At 39.9% G+C, this 12216-nt stretch overlaps 1 protein-coding gene across 4 annotated transcripts in view; it reads right to left on the reverse strand.

The window, feature by feature from the left end:
* The window catches only part of AMPH (amphiphysin), a 220300-nt gene that overhangs the window by 79583 nt on the left and 128501 nt on the right, over positions 1-12216 (reverse strand). For all 4 annotated transcript variants that reach the window (XM_072760037.1, XM_072760034.1, XM_072760036.1 and 1 more), the window contains exons 3-4: positions 9632-9686; positions 1139-1233 (exon numbers count right to left, since the gene is read on the reverse strand). In XM_072760037.1, coding sequence (XP_072616138.1) covers positions 1139-1233; positions 9632-9686 — 150 coding nt within the window. The remainder of the gene's footprint in view (positions 1-1138; positions 1234-9631; positions 9687-12216) is intronic.

Raw genomic sequence — 12216 nt, forward strand, 5'->3', positions numbered from 1 at the left:
ACGGTATCATTATATTGAAGAAATATACATGAGAAGAGATAATTATTTAATAACTACATTGGAAAGTGGTGTTTGGAGGCTGGTTTTTACCAGATTTCTATTTTGAAAGTTTTATAAAGAGGTAACAAGGCCAAGAACTTTTTGCACAAATAAATCTTTTCATCTCTGTCTTAACAAGATTATGAAGATCAATGTGGGGATGTCAGAATTGTCATGCACCAGCCGAGGGCTGCACTGTTAACCTATCGGTGCATCACGTATCAAACCTTCTCCTGAGCTCAGGCAGCTACATCCCAGAGGTCTTCTGTGCCTCCGTGTTCATCAGTGAGCTCATGTGAAGTGGGCATGACAAACACTGCTCTTTAATAAAGAACTTGGACATGAGAGAAGCCCCGATAGGCGACTTACTGACACCAGTAATAATCACATGTACTGGTGATGACAGGAATATACAGCCATTAAAATGTGTTATTAGTAGGAAGAATTCTTATTCTCACTTTGCTGATAAAGAAGCTAAAGCCTGAGAAGTTGAAGAACGCACCCAACACCATACAGACATAGCCACCCCTGGTCTCCACCCCACTGGGACTTCTGCAAAGCAAAACATACTCACTTTCTCACTTCCCACCAGCCAGATGGCCCTCAGCTACAAATTGGATTTCAGGTGTTAAGACATGTCTAGGGAAAAAGGCTTCTGGAAGTTATATTCCTATTAGCAGGCTGACCGCATCTGTCCTTAGCTTCTGCAGGCCATCAAATGCACCAGCAGCATTTAAGTGAAATATATGCTTTTTGTGCCTCCTGAATCTGCTTTCAAGAAAGGATAGGGGAAGGAAGTGTGCAGGGTTGAAATCAGTACACAGAATCATGCCATGAGCCTGATTCTGCTGCTGAAATGAGCTAAGATGTATAGTAAGAAACAGAAAAAAACACTATTCTTATTTTGGAGAAAAATATTCCGTAACACATAGCTCTCTACCCCCGTAGTTTTATAATCACAGTGAGTTTGGGAGGATCTGGAGGGTAAAACTGTCCGGTGTCTTCTGAGTACATGGTGCCCCCTTTGTGATTAAGTGCAACGTGGTGGCAGCCTGCTGAAGTCCTCCAGGCCTCCGCGGTCTGAGGTCCTTGCTCTTACCTCGCCAACCATCTTCACATCCTCCCGCCCATACCAATCAGGCTCATAGACTTCATGCAGCGACTCGGTGAGCTTCATTGAGGCCTCTTGCATCCCTAGTGTTGGAGAAAAACAATTCTTGTTGGACAGACATGGGTGAGGCACCTCTTCCACTGTCCACTACTTTTCTCCGGCAGAAACACCAATTCTTTAAGGAAAAATTGTGAAGGCACAACTGTCACTTGCAACTGTAGTCACAACTTCCCATGACTCTCTAACATATCTGATCGTGTTTCTATTATTTACATGATAATGGCACATACTGCATCTTGAAAAAAATCAACAAGGTGTCCTGAAAACAACAAAAGCAACGTGCTCTATTATGTATGCTGTTACTTATGAAGCAGCAAAGGACCATAAATAGACTGGACACCTAGGATAACTCATCCATCAAACTGCAGAGCTCTAAAAATAAAACTAATCCTAAATGACTAAATATGAGAAATAAAGCCTTTGACAGAAACAGATTGAAGCAAAATTAACGGGATACTAGGGCATAACAGCTGGAAGTGGTTTAACAGGCCTAGCCATTTTCAAAACAAAAAAGTACTTGTTACAGTTATTAAAAGCTACATATAGAGTTTTGAATCAGAACTCTCAGAAATCTTGGAGTTCTTAAATCTATGGGTCAGAATTTTCATTAGACCTGCATGTGGTAGGTGTTGCGAAAAGTACAGTTGTAGAATCATAGGAAAGGTATAAAGTGTTTTTGTGCAATGCAGCGATAGAAAGTATCACGTCTTTTCCAGTCTTCGCTCTGCCTGCCTTTCCTTCAAAACACAAGAGGGTACAGTGTGCATTGGGTGGAGCAGCACAGGGCTGAGAACAGTCCACGGTGCCTGCTTTGGCTGGTGACTTGCAGAAGCGCCTCCTCTGGCACCAAAGCCTCCTTAATGGCTGGAAGCAGAGACCTGGCCCAACTGGTGCCTTGGCTTTGGCCACTAGAGGATATGAAAGTTTCCTTAGAAACGACAAGCATCTCATAAACTTAATGCCCATGACTCCATGATGGAAAGTTTTCATGAAACTGAACGCTGCAACCATCTAGACTCAACCTGAAGCTTGTGGGATTTAAGGGAGTCGCTTCAGAGTTCAACTATGGGAAAAGGACAGAATAAAAGATGTCTACGGTGATGGAGGTATGTCCTTGAAGAGTATGCACAAAAGTCAGCATGGTATTTCATAGAATGGTTTCTCTCTAGGCATGGAACACCCCTACTCTCTTTCCTCCAATAACATTCAGATATAGATTTGGTCTTTGCACTTGAGAAGTTTGAAGGTTTTCAGGCCACAGGAAGTAGGAAAGCCTGCAACCCTCTCTCCACAAAGCACGTCACTGGGCACGCAAAAGGATGCCCCCTTTACAACGCGCTGCACTGCCCACATTGGCTGAAACGACCAAAAATGAAGCCCCAGCAGTGATGGTATGAGGGCATGTAAGTGTAGAGACAGCCAAAAAATAACACAAAAACCTCCAACGGTCCCCCAGCACTTTGAATGCAAGGCAGTGAGAATGTCCCCTTTTTAATATATTTTTTAATATTTTATTTATTTATTCATGAGAGACACAGAGAAAGGCAGTGTCCCCTCCTATTCGGGTGGTCACTGCTGAGGCAGAGCAACATGATTTCCAGGGTCCGTATTCACCCTTCCCCAAAAAACAAGCAAGCCTCTACTAAGAAATGTACCCCTCAAAAATTAGCCACTAGTTGACACCGCCCCCCCCCCCCCCCCATCATTCAGAGACCAAAAGGCTTCTAAAGTTTTCCCTTAAATCTGTCTTGAGTCTGGTGGAAATTATAAACAGCTGGGTATGTAGGTTCTGAAGGTCTTAAGAGGAAGAAGAAGAAATGATGGTGTTGTAGGACAAATAACCTTTGTGGTGAAAAATAAAACTGTGAATGTAAGCTTAAAATAAAATTATATAAGGCCTTATTCATGGAGGCTGAAAGCACAATGTTGCAGTAAATACGTCTCCTAGCAGCCAAAAATAACTACTAATTGCTGCTGTGTGGATAAGTAGTGATGGAAAATTTGGAAAGACTCCATTTTGACTTGGAAATTCTTTCTAGAACACTCCATAGGAAGTACTTGGATGGATACATAGGTAAACAAGATACAAGCTTTGCTCTGAAGGGACATAAAAATGGCAAAGATTTTAGAGATTCTGAACCTACTCTGCTGACAGAGCATAAAGGAAAAAAAAAAAGCTAAAACCCAAATTCCCTCCAAAGTAGCTTCACAACATCAAAACAGAGTAGATGTTAAATGCTACCTCTGGCATTTAATAATATCTATATATCCAGTATTTTCTTAAAAGATTAGTGATTTCCAAAACTGCAAGACAGGTGCCTAATATCACCCGCAGAAATTGTTATTTACTACTGGATAGAAACCACTTCCCTTGCTTTAAAATTTTGGACCTTCTCCAAGGCATTTACTGCAACATCCTCTTTCCCTTTGCAACCAAATTTGTGAGCTTCTATTTTCACCCTCTAAGATTTGTTGCAGAGATTACCCTGCTACAAGAGTCCTCTTTGTACAGCCTGAGGGTGTATGTTTTAGTTAAAAATAACATCAGCTAAAATACATTATGACAATAACCAGCAGCAGCTATAAACCATTACAAGAATATCTAAAATATTGTAAGTATTTATTCATTATTATTTAGAAGAGAGCTGTTTAAGAAGCCAGCAGTTAGCTCTGAGGAAAGGATAGGAAGTTCTCCTAGAGATTCAAGGAGAGCAAACACGGGAGCACGAGTGGTGGGGGAGGAGAGGCAGAGTGTGAGCCTGCTCAAGGACAGTCAACTCTACCACTGGGTCAGTCATGCTCACACATAACAAGTCACATACAACAAACAAGTATTGATCCCACCATCTGGGCCATGCTTCATGCAGAGAAAGTTCTTGCATGTTCATTTTTCCTATGTCTGGCCTCCACTGCCACACATACCAGTGACTCCTGATTCCAAATCCCTACAGGCAAATAGAAATGGATCCCTATAACTGCTGGTCAAATCTTAACAGGTCTTCTTGGAGCCAAAATCGGTAACCTTTCCAAGACTAAAGAACACTGTGGAGCCTTCCAAGGGACTTGCAGGGAGTTGTTTCAAAAACATCATTGTGTAGTTGGGGGAATCCATTCCTAGAGGGTTTTGAAATGGGCTTCTAAAAGCATCATTGTCGTCTTGGCTAATTCAAAAGAAAATTAGAACAAAATGAAATGGTTACAGATGTTTAAGGGAAAAAAAGCAAGGTAAAGCCTTTTTTCTCACCTTGCATTGGCAAAACTACCTCTCCACCATTTTTGTTTAACTTCTGAGTCAAAAGCATCTTACCAGTAAGTATGAATGTCATATACATCATTATGAGAATACTATTGCTATGAGGTAAGAAGCCATATATGAATGTTGCATACAACTTTAGGATTTGCATTGAATCCTAAAGTTTTCACCTCTCTGCCATCTATTTACACTATATTCCTATTTACTAAGTGGGGAGGGGGCTTCTTTATCTAGTGCTTCATTAATAAGTCAGTATCTGTTCTGTTTCTGAGATGTTCCTTTTGTGCGTTAAAAAAGTTCAAAATTAAAAAAAAAAAAAAAAACACCTGGAGATACTACTGGTACCTCAACACTTCACATGCCTGAAACAAACTCAGAGCTTCCTGATGAAACCTGTTCCTACTCCTTTCCTCAATCCTCATGGATGTCACCCAGTTGTCCCAGTTAGAAAACTGGAAGTCATCCCAGATTCATCCTCCCAAAGTGAGTATATCACCAAGCCACACCAATGTGTGCCCCTTGCTTCCATGCCCACGGCCACTGTCCTGGACTGGATACCCATCATCTATCATTTGGATTAGATGAAATAATCCATGTAAATGGTTGACCAAAGTACTTCTACAAAGCTAACATTCAAATGTCAGCCAACATTATGAAAAATATTTTTTTGAAGGCGTTGTGGCATAATAATTAAAGCCTCTGTTAAAACTTGGTTCCAACACATTTCATCTGAGTGACCATAGGTAAATTACCTCACCATCCTAGGCCTCAGTTACATTATTTTTAAATGACAGTACATGCCATGGCCATAGTTAAAATTATATGAAATAAGATCATAAAAGCTTATATCAGTGCCTAGCACAGAAGTGCTCAATAAATGTTAGCTTTTTTCACTATCCTTATTAAACACTGGACCAGACTTATAAGAAGTCTTGCTGCTTCATCTCCTCTGGCCTGAATCCCTCAAAACCACAACAACTATTTTTCTAAAATGTTAATCTGATCACGTGACTCATTCTCTGGCCTGCAATAATGTAATGACTCCTTTCCACACCAACAGACTAAAACCTCAATATGATACGATCCATAAGCAAACCTATCTCACCCTCATTATCTACTTGTTCCCTAAAGAGCCTAAGCTTCTTCCTGCCTCCTGGACCTTTGTAAATGTAGTTTCTTCTCCTTGGAAAGTCCTTCCAGCACCAACCTTAGTCTGGGGCATATCTGATCACCTGATAAATACTTATACTCCCTTCCTGGGTCCATTTAAGCATAAGTTCCTTGGAAGACCCAACCTGGTCTTCAGGCCCTCAGGCGGAGGGGGGTGGTTTCGTCCTCTGTTGTGACCCACATTATACACAATCCTGTTAAAGTATGTATTACTATATATATTTGGCCTTTTTGTTTATTTGGCTTTCTCCCTATCTCTGCTGCCAGCTCCGTGAGAATAGGCACTGTGTCTTGTTCAACTTTGCCTCTCACTCCCAAAACAGCATTGAGCCTGTAAATGGGGCTCAATGCAACATTTCCTGCTAAAATAAATGAGAACATACCTTACAAAGCCCAAGCATCAGCAGAAATAATAAGGACCTACAGAGGTGAATGGCACCCAGAGATCAGTGATAATAATATGAAAGGCAACCCTATTTCCCAGGGTGTTGGTGGTAGAGATTTGGAGGGCTTCTGAGAGCAACTGGGGCACTTTATGGATAAAGATGATATTCTCACCACTGACCCTGGGACCAGACCCAGGAGTCATCACTCTCCAGGGCCAGATCTCCTTCCTCTGTAATGCTGCCTGCTTTACAGTACAATTAGTTAGCCAATGTTCTTTTTTTATGAAAGCCAGAAAAACTGACCATAAAAGCCCTTTGAAAATCCAAATTATGATTTATTTAATGCCTACCCTTTGTCTTTCATTTTTTCCCGAAAACTCAAATTGTGCCCCAAGGAACACGAATGCTTGGTAAGACTTTGAGAAGAGAAAAGCATTCCATAGTCACATACCTGGAAAATGCTGTCCATGCCATAGGGCTTCTGGAGATTACATTAACATTTTACGGGCCCTATAGTAATTATGCTCTGTAATAACCTGTTTGAAAATTTATTCCAACCACCCTTGACCAAAGTAATTTAAACATAGGTCTTTTTAATGGAGTATCATTTGTTAAGAAAACATGTTGAGGGATGTGACCATTAGCAGTGGAAGCAGGAATACAGTCTGCAACATCAAAAGGCTAATTTCATGCTATACCAGTGCCTCTCTGGAGCTCACTCAGTAAATTCTCCTAGACCACATTAAGGAAAAAATTTATTCCAGTCTTAAATGTTTAAAACAGCAATATTCCTACTAAGGATGTAAAACTAACCAAAATATATAGACAAAAAGACAAAAAAAAAAAACAGCAACAAAAAACAATGTACTCATTCATTTAACAAATTTATCCACAGTATTAAAAAGCAGGCAACATTGAAAAAAAATCAGCCAACATAAAGAAAATCCTGTGGGAGTGCCTGGGTGGCTTAGTTGATTAGGGGTCCAGCTCTAGATTTTGGCTCAGGTCATGATCTCGGGGTCCTGAGATCAAGCCACATGTCAGGCTCCGTGCTGTCTTCCTCTGCCCCTCCCTCAACTTGTATACATGTTGTCTCTCTCTCTCTCTCAAATAAACAAATGCATCTTTTTAAAAAAAATCCTGTACTGGAAATAATATATGACATCTTGTGTTCAAATACTAAACCAATAGTAAAGGAAATACCTAGAGTGCCTTCTATTTTCTGAGTAAACTTATAAATACGTAGGATTAATTTTTTTAGAAGAATTAAGTAAGAGCTCTATGAATTTATGGAAGTTCTCTGAGCCTTACTTCTTTACCAATGTAAACTAAGACTGCCATTTATCATATAGCTGTGTGGGGTGGTTACAAAGAGGTAATATGCCTATGCACAGCCTAGCACATAGGGTGTGCTCATTCCACAGTACCAATAGTAAATTATCATTACTCCCTGTACAGATGAACTCTAATTTGTGAAACCAATGCTTTACCAATAGCCAATATCGTTCAAAGGCTAGATAAGACAATGGATAAAAAAAGCAAGGCCACATAACATGAATGGACCTAGAGGGTATTAAGTGAAATAAGTCAGACAAAAAAAGACAAATACTGCACGATTTCACTTATCTGTGGAATTTAAGAAACAAAACAAATGAACAAAGGGTAAAAAAGAGGCAAAATAGACTCTTAAGTACTGAAAACAAACTGTTAGTTGCCAGAAAGGAGGTAGGTGGCGAGTTGGGGGAAACAGGTAAAGGGAATTAAGAGTTCACGTATCATGATGAGCACCGAGTAATGCATATTGAATGTTGAATATTGTATTGTACACCTGAAACTAATGTAACGTTATATGTTAATTATATTTCAATAAAAAAAAAAAGCAAAGCCTTAGGAGATCAGAGTATGTATCTTGGTCCTGCTGTTAACTAGTTCATGACCTTGAACAAGCTCCTTAACCTCTCTGGACCTCACTTTTTTTATCTGTAACATGAAGATGATATGAGTATCTGCCTCAGAGGCATCATGAGAATTAAAACTCTATGCCTGACCTATAAAAACTTAAATATATTTTAGTTTAAAAATCAATTCCACTAATGTTTTATTATTATGACTAAATTTTTTTATTATTAAGATTATCATTTCATTATCTATCAGTATCTTTGTAAATAATTTCACACATCCACAAGGAAACAGCTAGAATAAGTTCTTGGAACTAGAAGTGCTGTGTCAAATGGCATGCTCCTCTCTCTCAAAAACACACATTTAGAGGCTTTTGCCAAATTGCTCTTTAGGAAAGCTGTCTTACCAACACTGTATAAAAGGGGTCTGCTCCCCACAGCTTTTCCAACGCTATGTATTACGGTCTTTTCAATTTTAATGTCTTTGAACATCTGGAAGAAAAATGACAGTATCCCATCTCCCTTTTGATTTCATTTAATATTCTTTGATTGTCCATCCATGAAAGTAAGTGAAGCTATTTTTGAAATTTGAAACTATTTTTCACACTTATTACTCATCTACCAGTTCTCTGACTAATTTTCTCTTTATACATTCTACCTATTTTTTTTCTTTTAACCAACTGACATTCGTCTACTGTACTTTAACTGAGGTCTTAATATCTTAGCTCGCTTTCACTAAATGTGTTGTCAAAATAATTTTTAAACATATACGTAAGTTTGATATATTTATGAGGTCAAACCTCTCAATCTTTCCCTTTATGGCATCTGTCTTTTGGGTTGGCCTTGTAAAGACCTTGTTGTCCAAGGCTAGAGACTAAGTCGACTGCATTTTATTCTAGTACTTTAGGACACTTCTTTGTATACATATTTAACTCTTTAATAGATCTGTTGAGAAGGAGGGAGTAGAGAATGAGGTAGAGAATCTTACTTTTTCCTGAGTATTTCCCCTGTTTACCCAAGACCCCTTGCAGATGTCCAACTCTTCCCCAACTAATCTTGAAGTCTGCCTTCACATCCATGGGTGCACCCAGATACAGTGCAAAGAGCTGTGTAATGTATAGCAGGCAGGAACAGAGCACACCTCCCTGCCGCCCTCTCCTCCCTCCATCACCTCATTTCTTTGCCTTGCATGGCTGAGGCCTGAAACCAACATCATGGCCTTTCTGTCTCTGTACAGTGACACGGCTGCAAGCACAGCTGGTCCCCACAAGTCACAGGAGGTGCAGGGCCTTGGTTTCTGATAACCCTCCACCTGCCTCTGCCATGGATCCTTGCTCCTTCCAGCTGGAGGACTTAAGTGTGAGTCTGTGAGTATTGTCCTCTTCGGTCACGTTCTCCCTTAGGCTATGAACTGGCTGTAGCTTTTCTTAAAGTCTCAAGCTCACTCTATCTCACAACACTTCCTAGAAATCTCTGGTGTGGGAGGCACTTATTCCTTGTTTCCAGCATAACAGTAGACATTTTTTTCCTTGTATATTCTGATTATCATTTCAATGGGAATTTGGGAGTGGGTGGAATGAACACCTGTGCTGAAGCACTCATCTTGTGAGAAAGCCAAGTGACTTTGTAATTAACACTTAATCCTGCCACTCATGAATTTCAAGAACAATTTGTGCTTGGTAACAACATGCAGTAAACGACTCACATACATTACCTTTGATAGCTGCTAAATATCCCCGGAGTTCACGCTGAAGCCTGGTACCCTCTGCCTGAAAAACACACAAACAGAGGGATGCTAAGCATCTTGTCTATATTTTGCCTGGAAACATGTGAGAGGCAATAAGTCTGAGTTATTATTACCAGAGGCTCATTCTTGAAAGAACATAAATACGTACACACAGACTAAACAAGGCACCTGTCAGTGTAGAAATTTAGAGATTTTATCCAGCTTAAAAGGCAAGTAAGATTTTGCTGAGAATGGAAACTATGACCCACCAGACAGCCTCCTCCATATTCAAGAGCCAGCAAGTCCCTAAATTTTGATGCATGGACGACAACAGTAGGAAACTGATCACCACTGTTGAATATGGTAGCTACTAGCTACATGTGGCTGAGTGCTTACAATGTGGCTTGTCCAAATGGAGATGCACTATAAGTATAAAATACCAGATTTCAGAGACTTAGTTCCAAAAAATCTAGTTAATAGGCTTTATAGAGATTACATGTTAAAATGCTAATATTTGGGATATATTGTGTTAAATAAACTGTATTATTAAAATTGATTTCACTCTTTTCACTTTATAAAATGTGGCCACCAGAAATTTTTAAACTACATATATAGTTGGTGTCACTAAAACAGAGAAACTCCGACATCCTAAATTTTGACATATAATTCTTTGTCTTGGTTTGGATTAGATTTAGAAACTCTGAGACTAAGATTAGATTGCAAGTAGTGGAGAAATGAGGCAGGAAAGAGATGAGCATCAACGCAGGGTGTGTGATCTAGCAAGTTAGCACGGTGGGCAACAACGCAGCCTCAGTCCCACTGGGGAGCTCTGGGAAAAAGTGTCAAACACCCTTTAGATATTCTAAATGGGGAAAAGGGGAAGTAGGGCAACCATCTATCAACTCCTCTCAGTGTTTGGGTTGAGGGCTGCTCCTGGAGAATGCCAGAGAAAGCTCTCAGGCAAAGAGCTGCCCTCGCTGGCAGTAGCAACTAAATCCAGTAGGCTCAGAAAGGGTAGGTACTAGGGCACTACAATTGAAAATATTTTTTAGGGACACCTGGGTGGCTCAGTGGTTGAATGTCTGCCTTTGGCTCAGGGTGTGATCCCAGGTCCTAGGATCAAGTTCTGCATCGGGCTCCCCACAGGGAGCCTGCTTCTCCCTCTGCATGTGTTTCTGTCTCTCTTGTCTCTCATGAATAAATAAAATCTTAAAAGAAAAGGAAAATATTTTTTAAATATGCATTTTAACTGTATAATCATTTAACAAACTTACAGAGAGCTAGCACACAGAATTACTCTACCTCGATTATTAATAAAATAGCAACTATCATCATCATATTCAATTCAGCCAGCATGTGTTACCATGTAGCAAAAAAACGGGGTATGAAGGGTAAAAAATCCTATTTCCTTCAGTAAATTGCAATCTAATGGAGGAATTGAAGTATTGAAATAAAAATTGCATTCCAAAGCTGGCTACATTTAAGTCTACAGTAACCATTCCAAGCATTCAGGGATTACAAAGTAAAGCCCTGAATATGGCAAAGTATGCCCATCATATTTAAAGATAGATAGTGATTAATACAAAGAAGCTCTGAAAGGAGTATTTAAAGACTATGGCCGGACCTCACAAGGGCTTCTGGATGAGACTATTTTCCTGTATGGTAGAGTATATATAGTGTCTTGATATGATTTAAAATCAAAACTTTATGTTCCCCTTGTTTTGCTAAACCATCTGAAATACCATGTGAGGCAAACAGCCACAAGTTACATTAAAAAATTTTTTTTTAAACATTCTAGATTTCCAAAACAGCAAAATAGACTTGGAAATTGCAGGGAAAGGATGAAGAGAATGAAAATATTGATGATCAACAATTGGCTAAATGTAGAGGATGAAGAGGATCCAGAGAAAAAACAGGTGGAGTTAGGCTGAGGTCCCTAACACCACCACATAAAGTATTTGGGGAAGAAAGAAGTAAATATCTACTTAATATCTATGATCTGACAGGCACTGTGTCAGATTCTGAGTATATAAGCTGAAAAGATAAGGCTGCGGGAAACTGTATCATTGTCAAATCTACTCTGTACCTCTTTACCAGATCTGATTTGGGGGAGGACTACACTTCCTGCCCATCAACATCAGTCTGGCTGTGGGACTTAGCCAATTAAATGCGAGTGAAAGAGGTACACCATCCTCCTGAGCGGTAAAGAGCCATCACACAGTCCTACCATTTCTTTCCCCTCTACCCTGAATCCTGTAACGTTCCAGATGTGGGCTGCTTCTCCAGACTGGATGGAGGAGTGGAGAGGACATGGAGCACAGTGCCATTCATAATTCTATGGGTGAGAAATAAACCTCTATTCCTGAAAGCCATGGAAGTACTGCTACTACAGCATCAACCTGCCCCAAATGGCCTGTGAAAATGGTTCACCAACAATAGTGGAAATATTGACAGATGGAGGAAGCTGCAATCTAACAGAAAAAAAGTCAATAGAGTTAGCAGCAGAAAAGCATGAAAGGCATTTACAGAAACATTTCAGAAAGTAAATCCAACTGGAAGGATTAAGGATGAAG

The sequence above is a fragment of the Vulpes vulpes genome, chromosome 5 (genome assembly GCF_048418805.1).
Source record: "Vulpes vulpes isolate BD-2025 chromosome 5, VulVul3, whole genome shotgun sequence".
NCBI lineage: Eukaryota > Metazoa > Chordata > Mammalia > Carnivora > Canidae > Vulpes > Vulpes vulpes.